The sequence below is a fragment of the Castor canadensis genome, chromosome 15 (genome assembly GCF_047511655.1).
Source record: "Castor canadensis chromosome 15, mCasCan1.hap1v2, whole genome shotgun sequence".
Taxonomy (NCBI): domain Eukaryota; kingdom Metazoa; phylum Chordata; class Mammalia; order Rodentia; family Castoridae; genus Castor; species Castor canadensis.
Genome location: NC_133400.1, coordinates 72,778,189 through 72,803,451, shown reverse-complemented (window position 1 = coordinate 72,803,451; position 25,263 = coordinate 72,778,189). Strand labels below are relative to the sequence as shown.

General features: G+C 41.2%; 1 protein-coding gene across 9 annotated transcripts in view; it reads right to left on the bottom strand.

Annotated features, from left to right (window-relative positions):
• The window catches only part of Prtfdc1 (phosphoribosyl transferase domain containing 1), an 89,442-nt gene that overhangs the window by 17,922 nt on the left and 46,257 nt on the right, over positions 1-25,263 (bottom strand). For all 9 annotated transcript variants that reach the window (XR_012442137.1, XM_074056485.1, XM_074056489.1 and 6 more), the window contains one exon: positions 470-535. Coding sequence is in view for 8 of the 9 variants with exons in the window: in XM_074056485.1 (XP_073912586.1) it covers positions 470-535 (66 nt within the window). In the remaining variant the exon portion in view is untranslated. The remainder of the gene's footprint in view (positions 1-469; positions 536-25,263) is intronic.

Here is a 25,263-nt window from a genome sequence, read left to right as displayed (position 1 = left end):
GGGGGGGGAACACTAAAAAATGTGCTCTTCACAAGTTCTTTTTCTTCCTCCCCCCAATTTTGTACATCTAAACAAACCTGTTTAAATATCTTGCTATAGCACTTAGGCACAAAGCTATGGGGGAGAGAGAAAAAGCAAACAAATAAAGGAGAAAGCTTGCTTTTTCAGAAGGTGCCTGAAAGGGTGAGTAAAAAAAGGAACAGAGCAAGGAGGGCCAGGGGTTTTGTTGTCTGAAATAAGACTGGAATTGGAGGCCAGGAGAAGAAGGATTTTGTCTGCCTCCTGTCCTAGAAGCAGTCTAAGAGGAGCGTTTTGGAAAGCACAAATCATTAAAGAGATTCACACATCTATTTGCATGAATTAGCAAACCCGGGTGAGTGTCTGAAATGCATGGAGTGTCTGACCTTAAATGAAGGTCACCGATGTCCCCAGACCTCAATGCGGACTGAGCAGAGTTACATTAACAAACCTTTCCAGCCAGCGTTGAAAGATCCTCGCCTCCAATTATCTGCATCTCACCCATGGATTGATCATTCTACAGAAAATGAGAAAAAAAAAAAAAAAGTGAGAGAGAATATTTTACTGCTCAAGAAAACCCTTAGAGCACATTTTCCCGTCCACTGGGTTAGTGGCTAGATTTGCGCCTTACAAAAATAGCTAGCACAGACTCATGGTTGCCTATGGTTACCAAGAGCCACTCTCCTGCACTGGGCTTGAGACAAAGCCTTCTAATGACTGGCGGGAGAGACGGGTACGGAGGGGGGATGGAAGGATGGAGGGAGGACAGACAAACCTAATTTTGAAGCAGTCATGGGAGGTGCCTGAACCCACCCAAGGCAGACAGAATTAGACAAGACAGTCACTTCTGGACTTTCCTGAGGCGAGGAGGGCTGGGGAGCCCTAGGAGAGACTAAGCGTTTGCCAGCTCTGCCAACAAGCCCCAGTCATGGACCTGCAGTGGAGAATAGAGACTGACGTCTCCTCTACTCCTTGCCACCGGACATCAAGCCCCTCAACTGAGGTCAAGGGCAATACTAGTGGGCCATGGATCAAGATGGATCACACTCAGATATTCTGACATGAATGACCAAGCCTGAGGTATTTCCATAGTTTCAGGAGTATGAGACCTCAAATTGTACTTAGAAGATTTTTAAATTCAAATCCTCTTAGAGTTTATGGCTATTCACTTCCATATAGTACACTATTTCTTATAGTTCTAATAAAACTTCATGTAGTTCATGCCTATAATCCTAGCTACTCAGGAGGCAGAGATCAGGAGGATTGCGGTTCAATCTCGAAAATACCTAACACAAAAAGGGCTGGTGGAGCAGCTCAAGGTGTAGGCCCTGAATTCAAGCCCTGGTACCACAAAAGAAAAAAAAAAAGAAAACTTCATGAAAGCAATAAGCAGGAATGGATTATTTTCTAGTGAAATATACAATAGAATTACAAAGAAACGAGAGGAAACAGCCCGCAACTGTCTTCTGCCTCATAACAGACACAAGTTAAAGGAACTGACCAGGTAGACCCAGACACTGCGTTTCCTAAAAAACAAGAATGTGGTGAGGTTGCAATGCCTTGATCTAAAAGATAACCTCAGGGAAAAGACGACAGGGTAAGGGACCATATGTGCAATGTGCTGAACCAAGAAGTGGCTTCAGTTACTGGTGTGGACAGCTGGTGTTTTTGCCAGCTTAGCATTGTTCATTCTTGTCCTGGCAAGGTGGTCTTCCCTCTTTTTTAGGGGGAGGGGTCCATTGCACAGGGCTGGGCAGGGCCAGATCTCACCAATGCAGGCCAAACAGCTATGCCTGAAGCTATTAGCCTTAAACTGTCCAGCCACTCAAGCCAGTTCTCTTAGGAATTTTCTTGGGCTGGTTTGAATTGGATTCTGTTGCTTGCAACTGAGAGGCTCTATTAAAATGTACAGTTACTTTGTCAGGGAATTGGTCCTCTGGGAAGAGAAAAAAGAGCCAAACCACTAATGTGATAGTTTTGCCAATGAAGCAACTTTTGTCTTTCTACCTTCCTGATAAAAAGGAAAAAAAAAAAAGCAGACCTTAAAATGTCTTTACTTCCACTTGCTAAAGCATTTCTTCTTTCTGCAGAGGACTGGAGAGAACTCATGAAGGCAAAGACAGAGGATTATACTGCCTGACCCGGTGGCTCACTAAATTAGAGAAAACCAATAATCTTGTGAGAACTATCTCAAAAGGAGAGAAATCACAGACTGTCACGAATTCACTGATTCTTGGCTTTTTGGTACATCAAAATGCAAACATATTTCACAAGCGGTCATGACCAGGATTAAGAACGTCAAAATTGGCCAGGTGCCTGTGACTCACACCTGTAATTCTAGCTACTTGGAAGGTTGAGATCAGTAGGATTGAGGCTCGAGGCCAGCCCCAGCAAATAGTTCCCAAGACGCCATATCCAAAATAACCACAGCAAAATGGACTGGAGATGTGGCTCAAACAGTAGAGTACCTGCTTTGGAAACACAAAGTCTTGAGTTGAAACCCCAGTCCTCCCCTCCCACCAAAAAAAGAACTTATTAAAAATGGCAAAGCGGAATATTTTATTATCACTTCTAGAAGTGCTGAGAGATAGGACTTAACAAGGCAAATATGTCTGCATAGTACACTCAATTCTGTTGTAGTAGGAACAGAAAAATAAAATTTCAGTGCATCCCAGAGAGAGCTACAGTATGAAAAATTGGGTACAACTACTAAGCCACAAAGCTTAAGGTAGGCAGTGAGCTTTACACATTGCCAGATCAGTAAATTTCATGATAATTCTACCCCACCCTACTGCATGTTCAACTCCATTCTACTGGTTTTTGGTTTGTTAAACAGTAATGGGGAATGGGAATGTGGCCTGGTGGTAGAACACTTGACTAGTATGTATGAGGGCCTGGGCTCAATTCCCAGCACGGCAAAAAAAAAAAAAAAAAAAAAAAAAAAATCAAAACAAAACACAGAACATCAGAAAGCAAAATAATGTGCTCCAAGTCATGCTGGGTTGCCAGGGAAGTCTTATTTAGCTTAGCCCAAGTTTCTAAACGTTTTTAATATTAGATCTGTCCCTACCCATCTGGAACCTGTATCTTCCAAGTGTGTATATATAGTCAATTATCCCAACACCATCTATCTAATTGTTTATTATTTTTTCCTACTGGTTTGAAATGTCATTTTTAGCATATCCTTCATTCTATACTAAGAGCCAATCTTCCAACCTAACATGTCTATCTAAGATTAATTAGTCTAACATACCCAATTCACCACCTGCCATCATCATTTTAATTATAATTAAAAAATAATAGATGAATCTAGCCTATTTCAACATACCATGTAGTTGTGATTATCATAGCTTTTCAATATCTGGCAGGGTAAATGCTGGTTTTTTGTTGTTTTTAAAAATTGTCAGTGAGGCCTGGTGGCATATGCCTGTAATCCCAGCACTGGGGAGGCAGAGGCAGGAGGATCATGAGTTTGAGGATCAAGAGTTTTAGGCCAGCCTGGCCTATATAATGAGACCTTATGTCAAAAAACTAAAATCAATCAATCAATCAACAAATAGTATTTGCTACTTTTGTACATTTTTCTTCCTGTTTCAGGGGTGGTTTTGAAAATCAAATGAGTTAATATGTATGGAATATTTAGAACAGGGTATAGCACATGGTCAGCACTCAGTAAACCAGACACCCAGTGCCATAGTTTGGATCTTAAGTATTCCCTAAAGACCCATGTGTTAGAGGCCTGGTCTCCATGTTGGCATTACTGGGAAGTGGCAGAACCTTCAGGAGGTGGGTTTCAATGCGAGCTGTTCAGGTCATTGAAGGTGTGTTCTCAAAAAGAAAAGTGGGGCCCTGGCTCCTCTGTCTTTCTTATGTTTGCTTCCAGGCCATGAGGTGGGTGGTTTTGCTCTGCCATGCACTCCTGTCATGCTGCCTTGTCATAGGCCCAAAAGCAATGGGGCCAGCCAATGATGGACTGAAACATCCAAAACTGTGAGCCAAAATAAACCTTTTCTCTCTAATATCCCAGGTAATTGTTATAGTAATGGAAAGCTGATTAAAACACTCTGTAAATAGGGTTAATTTCTTTTTCTTTCCTTCTTCACCCCTCCCCCAGTCAGGAAATGGCCACTCTTCAGTCCTTCCCAAGTACACTCCAGTCTGGAGCTCCCCAGGTTTAATGACTCCATCAAAATAAACCTTTTGTCTACTGCCAGGATGGTGCAGGCAACTTAGAGGTCCAACTTCTCCATCCTCAGGATTTCAACCAACTTCACTGCTTTCGTTCCATTCAGCCTCATTCGGCCTCCCCAGATTTGAAGAACTTGGTGTCTCTACTCCTGAGCTTTTCAAGAATTGTGTGGCAACCCCTGCCCCGCCCCCACGCTTGCCATTGACTTCTCCACAGGCATTTCGATTGTCATTTTCTCTATTCTGCTGTATCACTCACCTCCTTAATCCGTTTCAACTTCTAAACACAGCTGACATCTCTTGTCCACAAATGTATTCTTCCTGTCCTTCTTGTCCTTGCGGGTATGTATTGTTTTTCTTTATTCTCATTTCGGTAGGGTTTCAGATGGGAATAAGATCAACTGCAAGTACCTAGAATCTATCTGTAATGTTTCAAAACTATCCTGTAATCCTGGGACTGGTGTGCTTGTTTTAATCATTGCTTTTGATTTGATAATATTTTATGTGGGATTATTCACCTATCTTCATGAGTAAGATTGAAGTGCAGTTTTCTCTTGCCATCATAGTAGGTTTGTAAAACGAAGTGGTGCTAGCCTTGTATAATTGGGTGGTTCTTTTTTCTATGTTCTGGAAGAGTTTGTAAATAAATGTATTTATCTGTTCCATTCAGGTTCAGTAGTGCTCAGAGTAGGTACAAGTTAATCTCCAACTTACAGAAGATGAAATAGTAAGAGTTTAAGAGCCAGGTATGGTGGTACACATTTGTAATCTCAGCACTTAGGAGACTGAGACAGGAGATGGGGAGCTTGAGGCTATTCTGAGCTACACACCAAGAAAATGTCAAGAAAAGAAAAAGAAATGCCTGGCTCCATATTATTGTGGTGTGACCCCAACCCTCTGCATTCTGAAAGGAAGAAGCACCTAGTGAGTGCGTGTTTGAGAGCTACATGGAAATGGTAGAACCTGGTTGTAATAGTGAAGTAAGGTAGAAAACCTAACCTGGATGGGAGAAATACTGTGATAGAGGATGTGTGGATTTATTTAAATAGTAACAGAAACCTCTGACATTTAGTCCAGGCGTCCTTGGCAGAAATATTTGGAAATTACTATTTTAGGTGACCCAATCTTCAGGCACTGCATATAACACAGTCAACAGCCCAGCAGGTGAGGTGATTCCTCACATACAGGACTGGACTGCTTAGATAACACATAGAAGAAAACAAACTGAGGAAAAATAGCTGTCCTGAATATCCTGTCCCTGTGAGAAATCAGAAGAGGAAAACTAAAGAAAATAAATAAATGAAAGACCACTCTCTACACCATTCATTTCCAAAGTCAGAGTGACTTGCTTCAAAAGCCATGTGTGCAAAAGCATTCTTAAGAGTCTCCATCTACGCAGAGGCCTTCATTTTGCTTCCTCGGCCTGCATCCTAATTCCTTCCCCTCAGCTACATTCCTGTGTTCAGTGAGGTCACTGACACTCTATCAAAGGGAAAGCGATGCCAAAAAGAAACGCAAACATTTCATTACAAGAAGTATTAATAGTCGCACTAGAGAGCTTCTAATTAAGATGTTGCAAAGGGCTCAAAACTCAGAACATTTGAGACCAGGCTGGATCATAAGAACGGTGAATTGATTCTGGTATCCCATTTTCCAATCATGAGTTGATGTAGACATGAGTCTTAATTGGGTAGCTTAGTCCTTTAAAGTGCCCGGGGTGGCAATGTAGGGACGAGGGCAGTGTACAGAGCTGCTATGGCATTTGTTCTTTGTCCCTTGCTTCAATCAGAGCAGTTCTAATTGTCTCTGTTGCATTTATTAGATTGAAAGGAAGACATTGGGACAGGTAGATTCTGCTCAGAAAAAAAAAAAAAGGCATGAAAACTATCATTAAAAATGGAGTTTTTTCCTCTCCTTGAAATTGTCTTACCTCCTTTTTGGTTTTCTGTTCATTTAAATATCTTTTTGCTTCTGAAATCGGTTTTGTTTAGAAACTCACTCTTACCACGTCTGGGGGGTGGGTCATGAGAAAGGAGATTATAGAGCCCAAGTGAACGGGTAGCTGGCATCTACACACCCTGTGACCTGACTATGTGGGTTCCAGTCACAGCTCACCCTTTTATAAAGTTGTACGACCTTGAGGAAGTGGTTTAATCTTTCAGTGCTTCAGTTTCCCTATATATAAAGAGTATATTCATAGTTCCTACCTCCTAGGATTATGGGAGGGTTAAGTGATTTAGTATGCATTAAACACTTAGGAAAGTGTCTGGCTTGGACTCATTAACAGTACACAAAGTATGTGCTGATTGCTTGCCATCAACCTTTGGTCTTAAGAAGCAGGCACATCTGTTTTGTTTCCTGACATTGGTTTTGTGACTTAATTCTTTGTTGTCTTCCCTCAATGATTATGAATACGTGTAAGCTCTGTGGCTGGGGTTCACTGCAGCCCAAGAGGCATGTGGTTAGGAAGCACTGGTGCCTTCCCAGTGCCACTCTGTATCATGGCTGCTGTCATCGCATTTGGAACAAGCTCATCTGTGTGTTCCTCTGAGGTTTTTCAATGCTTTGAAGTAGGCATTGGATGAGCACAATTTCCACCATTCCACTTCATGGTTTTCACCAATAGACAGAAGCCACTTGGAGATCATGCTCTGACCCACTTTTGTATTTAGTGACTTATGTTAGATTCGTGTTGGTTCTTCTACAGAACCACGGATGGTCAGTAGAGCGTGGAGTTGATCTTGAAGCTGCTCTACAAGATGATAGCAGATGGGTTGAGGGTGCAGCTCAGAGGTAGAATGCATGCTAAGCATGTACAAGACTCTGGATTGATCCCTAGAATCACATTAAAAAAAAAATCTGGGCACAGTGGCTTATGCCTTTAAAACTGGCTACTTGGGAGGCAGAGTTAGTGGGGATCATAGTTCAAGGCCAGCCCAGACAAAAAGTTTTTAAGAGACCATCTCAACCAATGGCTGGGGCATACCTGTCACCCCTAGCTACATGGGGAAGAACAAATAGGAGATCATGGTCCAGGCTGGCTGGGAATAAAGAGAGACCTTATTCAAAAAATACCTAAGGCAAAAAGGGGCTGGTAGAGTGTCTCAAGTGGAAGAGTGCTTACCTAGCAAGTACAAGGCCCTGAGTTCAACCCCCATAACTGGAAAAAATAAAGATGGAAGTAGGAGAGCTGTGGTAGAATCTTAACATGGATGGCCAATATTTTTCCTACCTGGCTGCATTATTGCCTTGAGGATATAAGGATATTCCTACAATCTACCATTTTAGCTTAAGGGATTTAAAATAGATTCATACTCCTCGTCAACAAAAGAAACTTAACCAAGATAACAGTCTACAGAAAAAGTCAATGTTCACAAATTCTGAGAAGCACTTTGAGCTACCTCTCTTACCACTGTTGAAGAACACCACTGGCTGCACGAGGCCCTGGGAGTGCCAGGTTCATGACACCCCATTTGGTTCTCTGTGGTTTGGTTCATGCTTGCTTATGCCACACCTTGCCATCTTTCACCACATGACTAATTCTTGCTTTTTCTTCAAGGCTCAGTTCAGGCGCTCCCTGTTCTAGGGAACTTTCCCGGAATCCCTTGGACTTTGTCTGTTTGGGTCCCAACAACACTCTATGCATATCTGGATGTCAACAAAGCATGACTGGCAATAACTGTGAATGTCACAATTGCCAAGGGAACGAACCTCTTCCAGCACCACAGCCAAGTTCCATCCTAATTGTGCCCCTGGTGGCTGTGCTTGGTGGCATTCAGTGTTTGCTGTGCCATCCAGAAGCATCTAAGTACATACGTTCCATATATTTTCTAATATATCTTCCCCTGCCCATTTAGACATGAAGCACTTGTAAGTAGCACTTGGTTTCTCTTGCTTTAAATTCTTTCTCAGCCCCAAAAGAAGCTACTTGTCCAAGGGGAGGCAAAGGCAGAGAAAATCAGAATTACAAACACATATGAGCAAATATACGTAAAGCTAAACTGAGGGACAGAAATAAAGCTGAACTGAGCAACTTGGTAGACACAAAGATGAAAAATACAATCTTCCTCTGTTATAGCTGAGTGATTCTCACACAGCCCATCTACATTTCCTTGTTCTCATGACTATTATGTTATTATCTCACTTCCCAGTCTGTTCAAGATTTTTTAAAACTTACATGCAAAAAACCCAGGAGAATTCTGAACGTTAAAAGTATGAAAATATGAGTTATTGATATTTGAATGTCAGAAGTTCATTTGATGATTAGTAAAGGATACATCTTAAAGCCAGACTAGCAATTTTAACCAGAAAATTTATATATATATGCTGGCATGTACAGTTTAGTTCACTGGAAATTACATACCCATTTTGCATTCTGACTTTGCGAACATGATGTGACTTTCTTTGAACACAAAATGGCTTTCTGTTTGATGACAATGATTTATTACTCTATTGTGATTGGTATTCTACTCCACCCAGTCTCCAGGAGGAGTAGTGGTTAGCTAAGAGTCATCCCCCCCACCGACAGAGAAAGGCTCTTTTCTTAAAGAGAACTAAAGAGATAGTGGGTCAGAAGAAAGGACCACAGAGAAGAAGCTATCAGTTAACAGGAGGAATGAAGTTTAACCAAGGAAAAGAAAAGGAGAGAGAAGAACAGAATGGACTTCTACTTCTATTTAGTTATAAAAGACCCCAGGAAAAAGGAAACTCCATTTAAAAACAGATCCAGTCACTTTGCTTTATATGAACTCTGAAACCTTGAAGCAGGATATCCTTCTGTTTTGAACCTTGCTATGGACTTCTTGTTTAGGTTTAATTTACATTTTTGAATCATGGAGCAGGAAAACAAGCTGATCCTCTTGACACATCTAACGACTCCAAAGACTTTAGTAAACTCTGTTTTAAAACATGATGATCCTATGCCAATGCTGGCAATTCTTGAGGACCATTTTCTACACAGTTTTTCCCCCTTGGGAAGATTTATAACTATAATTTGAAAAAGCAGCCCAGTGAAAATTTCTCAAAAGTAATGAGATCTTAAACCAGCTCTCATGCCCCTGTGTTAAGATTGTTAGGGAATGGCAAACTGGGATAAGGCAGCATCACAGGAGAGAACCAGAAGCAGAAGCCATGCTGGGAAACATCTAGAATGCACACCACTTTTTGGCATTAGATTAGCTCTTTCTTCATTCCCATTGGATATTAAGTTCAGCCTTTGTGTCACTTCTTAGCTCAAGCTATTTCTGAAGATGCCAGGACTACAAAATGAAGCCCTATTTTGTCATGGCAAATGGGCATAGTCACCCAAAGAGCCAGGCAAGAGGGGCCTGATCTTCTAAGGAATGTTTAGTTCTAATTTTATTTTGAAAGTTCTGTAATAAGAACTTGGGAATTGTGCAAGATGGACATGTATGTGCTGAGGTGGGCTTTCTTCCCTCTTTGCAGAGACATTTGTGGTGGGGAAACAAAGACGGGCTGGTATTTTTCAGTTGACCACCCTCAATCACCCATCCTAGGCTCTACAGATAACATCGCTCTCCGTGCCTATTGGTTCAAAAGTCTTGGAAGCATCAGAGTCAGAAAAGGAGGCACAAAGGGGAAGAAGCCAGGTGTCCCACAGCCCTGACGCACTCAAACGTGGCAATCCAATCTGAAGTTCAGGCAGGTGCAATCTCTGCCCAGGAACCCTGGACTCTATCTTGTGCCCCACCTTGCCTAGCAGACATGTGGCTCCCCTCCGGCTTGGGCCTGCAGGAATGACCTCCAGGTCAGGGGACCTGAGTAGAAATGTGAGACTTGACATGTACAAAACTACAAAGTTTCGAAACCTCAAACATTTCGGTCTGTGGAATGTGGATCTGTTATCTGCTCTTGACCTGAGTCATATGTTAGGCATAAAACATCAAGCCTGACTGTTAGGATTGTTAGCTATACATTTACCAAGTGCAAGGCACTGGGAATCCTAAGACAAGCCTATGAAGTATGACCCAGCAATTGCAGTCCTTGGTATTCAACCAAATGAGCACCCAAACTTATGTCTGCATAAAAACGTGCACGTGTATGTTTATGGCAGCTTTAGTCGCAATTGCTAAAATATGGAAGCCACCAAGAGGGCCCTCAGTAGGTGAATGGCAAAATATTCTATGCATCCAGACAATGGACTATTATTTAGAGCTAATAAAAAATGAGCTATCAAGCCATGAAAATACATGCAAGAAACTTCAATGCATGTTACTAAGTGAAAGAAGTCAACCTGGAAAGATTACCTACTGTATGACTCCAACTACACAACTATTCTGGAAAAGGCAAAACTATGCAGACAGTCAAAATGTCAGTGATTGCCAAGGGGCTGGGGGTAAGGAAAGGGTGAGTGGGCAGAGCACAGAGGATTTTTTTAGGGTAATGAAATTATTCTGTATGATACTGCAGTGGTGGACACATGTCATTATACAACTGACCAATCCCATTGAATGTACAACAGTAAGGTGAATGCTGATGTAAACTATGGTCTTGGGGTGATAACTTGTTACCGTGGGTTCACTGATTGTAACTAGTGCACTGATGTAGTGAGGATGCTGGGATGGTGGGGGAGATTGGGTATGAGGAATGGGGTAAGGAATGTATGGGAAATCTCTGTTCTTTCTGAACAGTTTTGCTGTGAAAAAATAAAGCCTATTAAAAATAAATTCTATGAAATAGCAGGTTCTGTGACCTCCCTGGTTGAAGTGACCTTGCTAAGTAACTGTGCCCAAGGTCCCAGTGTTGGAAAGTGATGCTGTAGAGCCAGAGAAAAGATTTCACCCTGTCCCCAGCTTGCGCGTTAGCCTCTCCTGATCAACACATTCTACGACTTCTCTCTTCTGATCACAAGTCACCTTTCCCTGTGACTAGACACAAGCTCCCTAGAGGGCATGTGCCACTGGCTCAGCCTCTCAAGTACTGGATTACAGGCATGCACCACCAGGTCTAGCTAAAGGTCTGCATTTCTGAGGGAATGGCTCAAATTGTAAAGTCCTTGCCTTTAGTTCAAACCCCAGTACCACAAAAAAAAAAAAAAAAAAAGAAGAAGAAGAGAGCCTCATTTCTAACCAGCTCTCTTTCAGACTGTGGGGTTGCTGCAGGCCCCTGGGCACCCCCTGAGAAAGCACAGCCTGTGCTCAATGCAGGCTAATTAGTGGCTAAATCCATGCATACCCTGTGTCTTACCATGTTTGTACCTTGTTGATGATCCCTCCACTCAGAAGATCTCCTCCTGTCAAAATCCTATTCCTCCTTAGGCAGCCAGTGAAGGACTACTTCATTACACACTATCACCTGGACTTCACCCACCATTACTTGCCAGCCAGAGCCCACCTTGCCCACCAACCTGTTCCCTTTGCATCTAGCACCAACTCGTGCAGCTGTTGCTTCCTTCTTAAACAAGCACATCCTTGATCATTGCATCCATATCTGCTCTTTTGCTGTTTTGAAAGCAACTTGAGGAAAGGGACTTTGTATCTGTCATTCTTATAGGTTCCTTAGTACTGAGCAGGCCTGGCTTTGTCTGATTCAATGCCTTGTCCACTTCTTCCCTTTTATGGACGATAAAAGAGGAAAATCCAATTCACTAAATGTTGATCAGGGTTTACTGGGTGACGCACTTTACATATGTCATTTAAATTAAGCTTCATAACAACTCAAAAGGGTAGCTGTCATTGTTGCCATTTTATAGAAGAGGGCACCAGTATCAGAGAGCTGAGTAAGGAGCAGGGACAGTCTGAGCTCCTTTTCAAAATTTCTTGGGGTTTGAGTCAGGGCCTTGTGCTTGCTAGGCAGGTGCTCTACCACTTCAGCATGTCTTTGACTCTCTGAACTCTTTTCCACTCCAATGTCATGTTCCTTTCTGCATACAAGGCATCAGTGCGTCCTCACATCTTGGTAAACTATCAAGTAACATAACATGTTTTTTTTTTTTTTTTTACTTTTTTTTTTCATTTTTCTTTTATTATTCATATGTGCATACAAGGCTTGGTTCATTTCTCCCCCCTGCCCCCACCCCCTCCCTTACCACCCACTCCACCCCCTCCCGCTCCCCCCCCCAATACCCAGCAGAAACTATTTTGCCCTTATCTCTAATTTTGTTGTAGAGAGAGTATAAGCAATAATAGGAAGGAACAAGGGGTTTTGCTGGTTGAGATAAGGATAGCTATACAGGGCATTGACTCACATTGATTTTCTGTGAGTGTGTGTCAAGTAACATAACATGTTTAATATACATCTATACTGCAGTACTGCAGTGGTATGTCTATGAAACTGAGAATAACCAAATTTAGAACTAGGCAATGATTTCCAGACTAAATGTGACCATGTAAGAAAAAAAAATTATGATCAATGATAATGCCTAATTTAACTGATTGCTCACTGGGATGCCTAGGCATTTTTTATTATGACCTGAATGATTGTGTCCCCCTGCAAAATTGATTTGATGAGACTGAATCCCCAGTGGGATGGATGATACTAAGAAGTAGGATCTTTGGAAGGAGATTAAGTCAGGAGGGCTCTGCCCTCATGGTACCTCATAAAAGTGACCCTGAAAGCTGGAGATGTGGTTCAGTGGTAGAATGCTCACCTTGCATGCTCAAGACCCTGGGTTTGATTCCCAGCACCACAAGAAAAGTCACCCTGAGAGCTGTCTTACCCCTTCTACCATGCAAGGACACAGCAAGTAGGTGCCATCTATGAACCAGAACTAAATCTGCATGTGCCTCCATGTGAGACTTCCCAGTCACCAAAACTGTGAAAAATAATTTCTGTTGTTTATAGCCACAGAGTTTATGGTATTTTGTTTGAGCAGGTTGAAGAGACTAAGACAGTGTTTTACCTACTCTTCAAGGTTAATGTAAGGAGCAGACAAATTACCAGTATATGCAAATGTTATGAAAAATGTAACAAATTTTCCATGTGCAAAACATTACTAATAGTATCTCTAGGCATAATACAGATCTAAAGGGAAAAGGCAACTTATGTGAAATATACATAAAGTAGAAAACTGTGGGAAGGCCAAAGACTAGAGTTTCATCTTATTATTTTTTAGATTCATGACCTTTGTTCAAACGTCTCCAGGTACCTAATGAGACACGAGCAATAGATGTAAGAAGGTCAGAGAGCAGAATGCTCCTAGAGTCACCTTTCATTTTTCAGAAAAGAAAAGATGGTTTATTTGATGTAGGCCTGTTGATTGGCAGTGCAGGCCTGCAAATTCCTTCAGTATTAAGTCATGTCTTCAAAACTGGGTGGGGCGCTGAGTTATTAAATTTTTTCTTTTCCTCTGGAGGCCAGGGCTTGGAAAGCTGAAGACTACATGTGAAATGAGTTGGGTGGTCTCAGGAAAATTCTGTGTAAACAGCATCGCTCATCTAAAAGTAGCACCAAACACCGCGCATCTGTCTGTCCATATTATCCAAGCAAAATCTGGACTCCATTAATGTGCCTGAGGAATAAATTATTCTCTAATAAATGTTTTTGTAATCACAGTGAAAAGGAAGCTTCAGGACACCAAAGGAAATGAGACTGCTGTCCCCATGTGTTGGCGGAAGCCTGGAGGAGGAATGGGAGAAGGAAGGAGACCACAGCTGTGTCTGGCTCTAAAGGGAAAAAGGGGGGAAAGGAGGGTCCAGGGCAAGAGGTTCCCACAGGGTGTCTTAGTCTAACCCGCCAACAAGGAATGAAAAGCCCCTAGGGACCATGGCCTTTGCTCTTGGTTTTTGTGAATAATCTAAGGCAGTACCTCAATGCATGTTTATCAATGGAGACACTCCTCTGTGCTCTGCAGGTCAGATGTGTCCACAGGATGTAGCCCTACAAGGACCAGCAGCTATTAAACAGGGCACGTGGGCTGTTGTTTTTTACCCAGGTACTGCTAGTGCACAGAACATCTACTTTTCTCTGTCTCTGCCCCTGACAAATATTTGTTGTTGTTGGCTGATGAATACAGGATCCTTGTTTGCTAACGAAGTTTCATTGAGTCAGGGGTGACAGGGAAGAGAGAATAGGAGGGTGGAGGGTGATATGAATTTCTTCCTGGCTGGCTTCTTTGACAGTAAGCTACAGAACTGCTTTCATCAGGCATGGGGAGATTTGGAGAGGGGTACAGGACAGAGGTAGGATATATATATATTAAGAATTGTTTGGGGTCCCCTGGCTCTATGAGGACCCCAGCCTTGCCCTGGTCCTGAAGGTCCAGCAGCTTTGGGAGAGTCATGTTGTTACTCTCATTATAGGCATTGCCAGCAAAGGCATCACAAATGACTCAGATGAGTCTCCTCAGGCAGAAACATGAAAAGCAGGAGCTGCAGTGGGGCTGGTGGACAAGGTGGTCGATGTTCTGTGGTAACTGCAGCTAACAGACTGACTTATGGATACTTGTGAGGACCCATTTGAAGACCTTGAGAAGTAGCTGGAGAACTTGGGGAAAGCTCAACTCAAATTCATGAATAGATCCAGTTTTGTATTTATCAATTGGTAGTGAATGCTAAAGGTTAACACTACATCCAAGATGACATTGGGTTTTAGAAATTCAGGTATTTATTTTGTACTTACATGGTCTTCCTTTGATTATGTAAAATTCATTTGCTGTAAAATTCATGATACCCTTAACACAATGGGGGTTATGAAATCATTTCCTAATATTGCATCTTGTTTTTTAATTTTAAAATATTTGAAGGAAATAATTTTTTATTATAGCTTTACCATTTCATTATACTTTGGATAAGTGCCTGTGGCTTCTACTACTTACCAAAATGCAGTAACAAAGACTAGATTAACCCGCTTTTCTCAAAAGAAAAAAAGCAAATAATATGAGACAATTTCAAGACACTGACTGTCAGGCAACAATTTAACAGTAATTCCCAAGAGACACAGACAAAGTGGCCCTGTGATTAACTTAACTTACCGTCTTCTCAGGACACAACACAGAGAAGGAGAACCCAGGCCTGTCTGAGTGAGTGGAGTCCATAGAGCTGGGAGTCCAGGAAGAGCAATGTGGTTAGAGTTGTTAGTACAGAAGGCTGGACAAAAGAGAGCTAAACAGAAAGAGCACAATGCAGAGCACAGCATTCAGCAGATGGGCAGATGCATCAACTACCTGAGGCCAAGGAAAAACCATCCAAAAGGATCAAAAGGAACAGGGCTTAATACAAATAAGGCCCAGCCTCTTGCACCATCATCAGTGGAAAATCTCATGGTTGACAGGGCAATGAGTAGAGTGCTCTGGAAGGGCACTTAGTTATGAAGAATAGATACAGGGAGCATTTGCTCTGGACTCACATAATAGAATGTAAAAGCAAGATCTGTAAGGATCAAACTGCTTCCAAGTGATGCAACTGCACCCCAAATAAGGTTCAAGAATATTCACATGAATAAATATATATTTATTTGAGTATATATAGATATCCACAAGCATATAAAAACATGCTCAAAATCAATATCATTAGAGAAACCACAATCAGCTCTCACCCATTAGAATGGCTACTATTTAAAAAAAATACCCAAACCAGCAAACAACAAAGGATGTGGAGAATTTGTAACTGCTGGGCATCATTGCTAGGTAAACTGGTGCAGCTTCTGTGGCAAATAGTATGGAGGTTCCTCAAAAAAAATAATAAAATTACCTTTTCATCCAGCAAACTTACTTCACTGTATATAAAAAAGATTCGAAAGCAGTATCTCAAAGAGATAGCTGCGTACCTGTGCATTGGTCATCACAGCAGAAAAAGTGGGAGCAACATAAGTGTGCATTCATGGGTGAGTGGGTAAACAGCACAAGCATATGCGCACAGTAGGATATTTTTAAAAAGAAGGAAATCCTGTCATATGCAATAACAGAGATGAACCTGGAGGATATCATGTGACTGGAGGATATCGTGAAGTAAGTTGGTTACAAAAACAACAGACTTGCCTTGAATTTGTAATCCTGGACAACTTCATGAGACCCTGTATCAAAATAAAATTTAAAAGGGAATCGGGGTGCAACTCAATGGTAGAGAGGTAGCCGCATGTGTGAGGCCCTGGGTTCAATTCCCAGCACAAAGAGAGAGGAGAGAAAGGGAGGGAAGAAAGGACAGAAGAAGGAAAGAAAGAAAAGACAATATTCTATGATTCCATTCACATGAGACAACCTGAAGTAGATAGACTTATAGGAACAAAGAAGTAGAATGGCAGTTTCAGGAACTAGGGAGAGGGGGAAAGAAAAAGTCGTCATCCAATGGATATAACATTTCAATTTTGCAAAATGAAAAAGTTATAGAGATCTGTTGCACAACAAGGTAGATGTATTTAGCATTGCTAACCTATGTTCTGGAAACTAGTTGAAATAGTAGATTTTGTGATATGTGTTTTGTTACAAAACCACAATTAAGCATGATTTAAAAACTCTATTCCACAATTAGGTATAATTCACAATGTTCGACGTCCAGTAAACAATTACTAGAACTCAAAGAAGCATGCAAGTGAGGAGAATAATCACTCCATCAAAGCCGACCCAGAACTGACATAGATGTCAGAATTAGAAGACAAAGACATTAAAGTGGTTACTAGAACTGTATTCTGTATGCTCATGAAGCCATGTTGTACACTGACATTTGCGAAGAAAGCCGCGTGACAGGAACCATGGGCAGTCCACAGCTGACAACTAGAAAGAAAGCAGGAGCCTGAGCCAAACAACCTCAAGAAAATGGATTCGAAGGAAATGGAATCGAAACTTTTCTCTAACTGAGCATATCTGGATGCAGCCAGTTGACAACCTTGACTTCAGCCTTGAGAAACCCCAAGCAGAGGCCCCAGCTACCAGACTCCTGACCATGGAAACTAGGAGATAATAAACGTTTTCTGTTTTAAGATATTAAATTTGTGGTATTGGTTATGATGTAAAAGAAAATTAGCACAACTAGATAGGTCCAATTTCAGAGCAGACATTGCAGAAGAAATTATTTGTGAACTAAATGACAAATAGAAAATACAATGTTGGGCATGGTGATACACACCTGTAATCACAGAGCTCAGGAGGCTAAGGCAGGAGGATCACAATTTGAGGCCAGTCTGGGATACATAACAAGACCATAAAAGGAAGGAAGGAAGGGAAAAGAAAAGAAAGAGAACTAGAAAGCATATGAAGTTAAACATAGAAAAAAGAATTTTTTAAAAATAAAAAGACCATCAGTGAGCCATGGGATGATTTCAAGAAACAGCCTAAGAGATATATAATTACGATTCCTGAAAAAGTGGAACGGAGAAGAAAATGAGTAGAAGAAATAAAAGCCCCAAAATGTTCAAATTTGAGGACAAGCGTAAATTCAAGGAGTTCGATGGAACCCAAGTATAAGTGACATGAAGAAAACTGTACTGACACATAAAAACACGGCAGGAGACTTCTGTCTAAAAACAATTCCAGTGAGAAGGCAGTGGGAAAAAAACCAAAACAAAACCTTTCAACCCAGAAGTGTACACCCAGCAAAAATACTGCTCAAAACTACAGGTGAAATCCAGAGTATTTCAGACAAAAGCTGGAGGATGCACCACCACCAACGGTTCACTGCAGACAGTTACAGGAGACCCTCAGGCAGAAGGGAATGGTGTCAGAAGTAGGATATGGACCACGGGATGAGGAGCATCAGAAATGATAACAGATAGAAAGGATCCTTCTCTTATAACTGGAATTTTTAAAAATTAACTTTTGAAGAATAGTTTTAGCTTTAGAGAAGCTTTTGATATTTGCACAAAAAGTTGAACCCCCAGTTTCTCGTGTTATGTTAACACCTTACAGGACTGTGGCATATTTTTCCACACACGTGGTATTTTACCATGGATACATTACTACTTCCATTTCTCTTTCTGTCAGATGTGCTTTACAAAGATAGCTATTATATGATCAGAGTCGGAAGCGGGGATGAACTATTTTCCATAATGTAACATATTTGAGAAAGAAAACTCGCTTGAGTTTCAAAAACAACTCAGAAGGAAGGAATATAAACTTTTTTATTAAAAGTTTTCATGGGACCATCTCTTAATAATTACATAACCATATACATTAGCAACATTTTTGGAGACACTGATTCTTTTCATTTCCTCCCTCCCTCCCTCCTTCCCTCCCTCTCTTCCTTTCTTTTTGCAGTACTGGGGTCTTAAGTACAGGACCTTGTGGTTGCTAGGCAGGTGCTCTACCACTAGAGCCACAACCCTAGTTCTTTTTGCTTTATTTATTTATTTTTGGTGGGACTGGGGTTTGAACTCAGGGCTTGGCACTTGCAAAGCAGAACTCTGCTGCTTGAACCACACCTCCAGTCCATTTTGCTGTGGTGATTTTGGAGATGGGTTCTTGTGAACTTTTTGCCCAGGCTGGCCTCGAACCTTGATCTTCCTGACTTCAGTTTCCCAAATAGCTAGGATTACAGGCTTGAGCCATCAGCACCCAGCTGCTTTAGTTATTTTTCAAAAAAGGTCTCATGTTTTGCCCAGACTGGCCTGGATTGTGATCCTCCTATATATGTATCTCCTGCATAGCTGGGGCCCAGTTTACCGGGTGCAATGGAGGTCTCACTAACTTTGTCTCAGTTGACCTCAAACCACATCCTTCTAATCTCTACTTCCTGAGTAGTTGAGATTAGGAGTGAGTCACTGCACTCAGCTTTTATTTTCTTACAACTAGAAGGATATATTTAATTAATGTATAATAATAATAATAGATAAACTAAATTTTATGGAGACAGAGATTGTGCCAAGTCACACTTACCTGATCTCATTTTTCTAGAGGAGAAAATAAAATCATTAGCTAGGTAGCTGATCCCAGCTTATTCAGTAACTGGCAGAACCAGAATGTGGATCCAGCCCCATACCAAAGTCCTTGCATTCGCTCAGTTATGCTTAACTTCAGGAAAATGATACAGATCAACACTAATCAACTTGGCAATGCCAGCAACACCAACACTTAAATCTGGGCACACACAGTCCCCATCTTCTCACGTCTACTGGAAATGCAGCAAGATGGAGGAACTGCAAAGCTGCCTGTGCCCTGATGATGTTATTGTGGTGCTCAGAAGAAGGATGGAAGTGGGGTAGCTCTGCTGCTCCCTTGGCTGTTGGGAATGCTGCTTTTCTGAGTCATGTCCTTGGATCTCTGCCTCTATGGACACTGACCACTTGACCATTGCCCAGTGACTCTGGACAGGAGGCAAGATGGGTTTTGTTCCATCACGGTCAAGTGCAGTCAGGGGAGTACAGTAGTTTCTTTTTCCACTTCACGCAGCTCAAGGCCAAACTAGTTTGTGGACGAGGCAAGTGGCTGACACCCAGGTTCCCACTCGGCTATACTCAGTGACACTCCCTTTTGAGGTTTTATGGAAGATATCACTTAAGTTTCAGTGCTGAGAAAAGTTTGAAAACCACCAGCCTACCGAGAGTCAACACAGCATTGTGGTTAAGATTGTGGCTTAGTGGCTTAACAATTTGTGTTCAAATCCTGGCTGTGCTACTTGTGGACTACACACTTATGACAAATTAACCCTTCTGAGCCTCAACTACAGCCCAACCCAGGAAATGGGAGTGATTAGCTGTACCATCAGCCACTGTGGATGGGTGATGAGGAAGGTGGGACCAGTTTAAATCTCAGAAAAAGGAGAAACACCAAGAGGGAAAGGCTTGGGACTGGTTCTCTAGACAAGTCAAAAGGAGAGGGGCTTACCTGTGTTGTACCAGCCAGCATCTCCTAAAACTGCAAAAGTGGGTGGCACCTTATGGAAAAGTCGGTCCCTCTCTTATTGTATTTGTGAAAACTGAGGCCTAGGGAATTTATGCCTCGTAACACATTAACTTAGAAACCCATACCCTGTAAGTCATTCTGTTTCTGTATCAGTGTAGGTTTTTTTCCTTCTGCTGGAAATTTCTAAAGTTTCTTATTCAAGTAAATAAAGTAGTTTTCTATGTTTTAGTCAGTGTATGTGGAAGGTAGCCCATGGGGACTCTGGCATGAGCTTAGGGAAATAGTATAATACTGGAATAGAAGGGAAAGAAAACCTAAAAACCTAGGAGGGACATACATATATATATATATAATGTATATTATAAAAACATAGAATTATACATTTATTATATATAAAGTATATGTAAACATATGGTAAGTATAAGGTATGTAAATAAAACATACAATATATACATATACTATAAAATATATTAACCATATTGCATACTTATAGGAATACATAATACATATATTTGTAATATATTATATTCAGCTCAATTTTATCCCTCCCAGTTTTTAGGTTTTCTTTTACTTTTATTCTGGTACCATACTATTTCCCTAACATAGGTGGCCCCCCATGTACCACCCCAACACTTTGACACAAACATAGAATATATTTTATTTGAATAAGAAAGTTTAGACATTTCAAGTATCTTCCACGTACATATGCATATATATACAAGTACGTAGTGAGAATGATTAAAAGTGAAATTGGTATGACTTAGTACAATTTTTAACCCATCACAATATTATTACAACCCCTACAATATTAAAATTTCTTTCACACAATAACTTTCAGGCCACTAAAAGTTATGTGACACACATGTAATCTAAAACTGAAACACAAATAGTTCTTTCCTTCCCTCACCTTTTCCTGCACTGACACAGTGCACCCCCAGCCTCAGCTCACCCTCTGGCACATGACAGTCATGTGGAGTCATGCAGAGAAGGGGCTTCTAGTCTTGGAAACCAGGGGACAGAAGTCAACAGCAGGTGCTCTGAAGTCTTTCTTTTCTCAGAGCCTCCTCATAAGAATCCCAGAGTTCACCAAATTCACTTCTGACAATGTCATGTAGTTTTAATGTGTTCCCAATGGAAGGAAAGGAAAAAAGATGAGATGAAATGCACCCCATGTGAAACCACCACAGAGAAAGGGCAGAAAGTGTCAGTCACTCTGTCTGGAGGAGTACTGGCTGGTTATACATGGAGCACTCATTGGCCAAGGCAGGAGTCCTGAAGAGAGCTCTGAAAAACCCAAGTCATTCCATCCCTGCAGCAAAAGGATAAACTATTGTGTGCATTAAAAAACAAAAACAAAACCTGAGTCAAACAAAAAAAAGTCTCCTTAGAGTCAGTCAGTGGGCTTTCCCATTCCCCCCTACCCCATAACTAAGTCTAAACTTAAAAACCAAACAAAATAAAGCAGAACTACTCCTGCTACCTGTGAAATCTCTTAGGATGTTCATTGACTGCCTCTCTCTTCTCCAACCCTCAGAATGAACAAGGCTGAGGGTATTTTGGACCAAAATTAGATCAAGTGTTTTGAGAAAACTTTTTGATGGCAGGAAACGCTGTAGTGTTTAGATAGAGTGAATCAGTTAGCAATGGAGACCTTTAGGGGAATGATAAGACTGAACTTGATGGAAACCCAGGGCTTCTTTCTAAGAATGACTGTTTTTCCCAAGAAGTACAAACTAAAAAAAACCAACCAAAACAAAACAAAATGAGTTGGCACTTTTTGCCTACAAAATTGAAAAACATATGAAAGAAATAGAGTTATGATATCTGAGGGTGGCAACAACATAGAAAAAAAACACTTTCCTGAAGAGCTGTTGGAAATAGACATTAAGTACAACTGTTTTGCAGGGAAATGGGGAGAGAATGATTTTATTACACTTGAATAAAATCTTTCAAGTGCACGTGATTTGAGGAGGAAGCCTGATAAAATAATCAGAGATGTGCACGTCTTATGAATAAGGATATTTTCGCAGCACTATTTATGAAGCAAGAAGACTTTACGTAATCTAAATGTCTGGTAACAAATGCTTGAAAAATATGTAAATATACATATATAATGGGATGCTTACAAGTCATTAAAGGAGAATCTTTCTGATTTGTGCTCAACTCAAGATTTCCTCAAATAGATGTGATAGGATCCCCATTTGGACTAATTTAAATGGGAAGGTAGTTGATGGAAAGGAAGAGTTAAGAACCAAGTTTAGGAAGGCCAGAGATAAGGTAGTTTGAGTGACAGTTGAGTGACATCAAGAATGAGGGACTCAGGTGGCCTCAGGACTCTCTCTTCCTCTTGTTTCTGCTTCTACTCCATCTCTAAGCTTATACTCTCCCCAAAGAGGAAAGGATTTTTCCTCTCCAAACTTCAATGTGAAAAATTCCAAGAAAGATTTGATTGGTCTGACGTGGATCACATGGCTATCCCTTGGACCAATTATTGTCATCAGGTGTGTGTGTCAGCTATCATGATTAGCCAATCTTGTATCAGATATTGTTATAGACTGAATATTTATGCCTCTCCAAATTCATATGTTGAAATCCTAACCCCTAATGTGATGGTATAAGGAGGTGGGGTTCCTGGGGGGTAATTATGTCATGGTTTTAGTGCCCTTATAAAGTAGACCCCAGATCACTAGCTGTCTTTCCACCAAGAGAGGACGCCACAGAATATTGTTCCTTTTCAGGTGAGTAGTTGCAGCTTACTCTCTTTGAGGAGTTCATTCCTTATGCTGTTTGTAAAATTAATACTGGAGTACTAAGTGTACAAATAGATTTAGAAAACAATAAAAACATTGCATGCTAAAGAGAGAGAGAGAGAGAGAGAGAGAGAGAGAGAGAGAGAGAGAGAGAGAGAGAGAGGACTCCAAAGAGAAGTTATCCGTCTGCAAGCCAAGAGAGGGTACTTATCAGAACTCAACTGTTCCAGCACTTGATCTTGGACTTTTGGCCTCCAGAACTGTGAGGCTGCTATAACAGGGTACTAGGAACAAAGTACTGCCACAATAACCTTTATATCAACTGATGTGCTCAAGGAGGCCACGTGGACTCCCTGAGGCTGCAGTGGGTGGAATAGCACAGTCAGGTCCAATGGAGAAATTTGGGACCCAGGAGCAACTCCAATTTATGTCTGCCACAACCTCAGTCAATAACAGTACTTGCCAAAGCTTTCTTTCCACAATAGTTGAGCCTAGTCTTGTAAGGTTAAAGACCAACTCTGACTTTCTTTACTGCAAGTGAAGTTAAGAACCACATGGTTGGTAAGTGCTCTGCAATAATCTGGATAGGGATTACTTCCTGGAGCTGTGCCTGGCCACCTCTAGCCACGTTGTTTGTTCAGGATCAGAGAGAATGAACTGCCAACCCTGAAAAATATTTTATATCCTCCACAAAACTTAGGAGGGTAAAAAACAGTTATCAGAAACAATTCCCCATTATACTGAAATCTAGCAGAATATTCCTAAAGTGGACTCTGTCATGCTATCACTAGAGATGGCCAATTTGAACCACATATGAGAGAGAGAGAGAGAGACAGACAGACAGAATACAACATAACTCTTTAAAATTCAGATTTTTTTCAAGATAACAAAGATAGATGGTTATGACAAATGACAGTCATTTTAAACACATTGCCACAACAGTGAAATGCTCTAATTCAGTTACAGAATAGGCAACAATGTGGCAGGAAGAATTTCAAATTAAACAACAATGCTGAGTTTGTGGTTTTTCTTTATTACACAGATGTGGACATCCATAGACCCTCCTCTATTGGTATTGGGGGTTTAAGGAGTTGGGTAGATGTATTAGAAATAAACCTAGATTTTACTTAGGAAGAGAGTAGCAGATCTGTAGGGACTGCTAGGTACTGATAATTTAAAACTCAATGAAAAAGAAAACAATAGGTAGAATTCCAACTCTCTTGATTTACTGATATAGCTCAAGTCACCCTTTTGAAAACCACCTCATTTTATTTGATACCATGTCCCATATTGTCAGGCTAGAAGAACTTAACTAACCAGGCATGATGGTGCATACCTGTAATCCCGGACCATGGTCCGAGGCTGGCCCAAGTAAAGTTAGCATGAGATCCAACCTGAGAACAAACTAAAAAGCAAAGGCTTTACTCAAGTGGTGTAGTGCTTACCTGGTAAGCTTGAGGCCCTGAGTTCAATCCTTTGTACAAGCACCAAAAAAAAAAAAAAAAAGGGCTGGCAGCATGACTCAAATGGTAGAGTGCTTGCCTAATAGTGTGAGGCACTGAGGTTCAAACACCAGCACAGCAAAAACCAACCAGCCAAACAAAAACCCAAAAAGCTTACTAGACAAATTATGCTGGATATAGCGGTTCACATCTGTAATCCTAGCTACTTGGGAGGATCAAAGTTTGAGGCCAGTTCAGGAAAAAAGTTAACTAGTGCCCGTGGAAGTCGGGGCGGATATAAGGAAAGGGTGAGGGAGGCTGAATATAATGGAAATACTATGTACTCATGTACAAAAATGGAAAAATGAGACCTGTTGAAACTATTCCAGGAAAGGCGGGGGGTAGGGAGAGGAGAATGAAGGAGGTGGTGAATTCAACTATGATATATTGTAAGGACTGGTAAATGTCACAATGTACCCCCAGTACAACAATAAAAAAAATTAACTATACCTCATCTCAACCAATAAAAGCTGGGTCTGGGAATGTGTGGTCCAGGCAGGCCTGGGTGTAAATGTGAGACCCTATTCAAAAACTACCTCAAGCAAAAAGGGCTGGAGGCTTGGTTGAAGTGGTAAGAGCACCTGCCTAGCAAGCACAAGGCCCTGAGTTCAAACCCTGGTACAGCCAAAACAACAACAACAAAAAAAGGAACTATTTACTGCTCCAGAAATTTTCTTCCAAATACAAATTCTGGCAAAAAATTAACCAATAGCCAAGAGACATGAAAGCCAGAAGGTGCAGATCAGAACCCCCTCGCCCTGAGTGTGTTGTGGATATGTTGTTTCGTGCCCTGGCTCCGGAGGCGTAGAAATCAAAAGGCCCGAAGTTTTGAGGCTGTGGCTCTGTTGCCCACATGTATGTAACCTTGGGAAACCTGGTATTTTTCCCATCAACTTTTACAGGTCCATAAATTGCCCCCTTATTCCATCCAGCAAGTTAACAGAAAGGCAACACCTCAGACCTTTCTGGAGCCTTGAGTGGAGACAAAGAGGGAAGGGCTGTGGTAACTAATTTTGTGAGAGTTTCTCATGAAAAAAATATTCTGCTTGGGATACATAGCCCCCCCCCTCTTTTT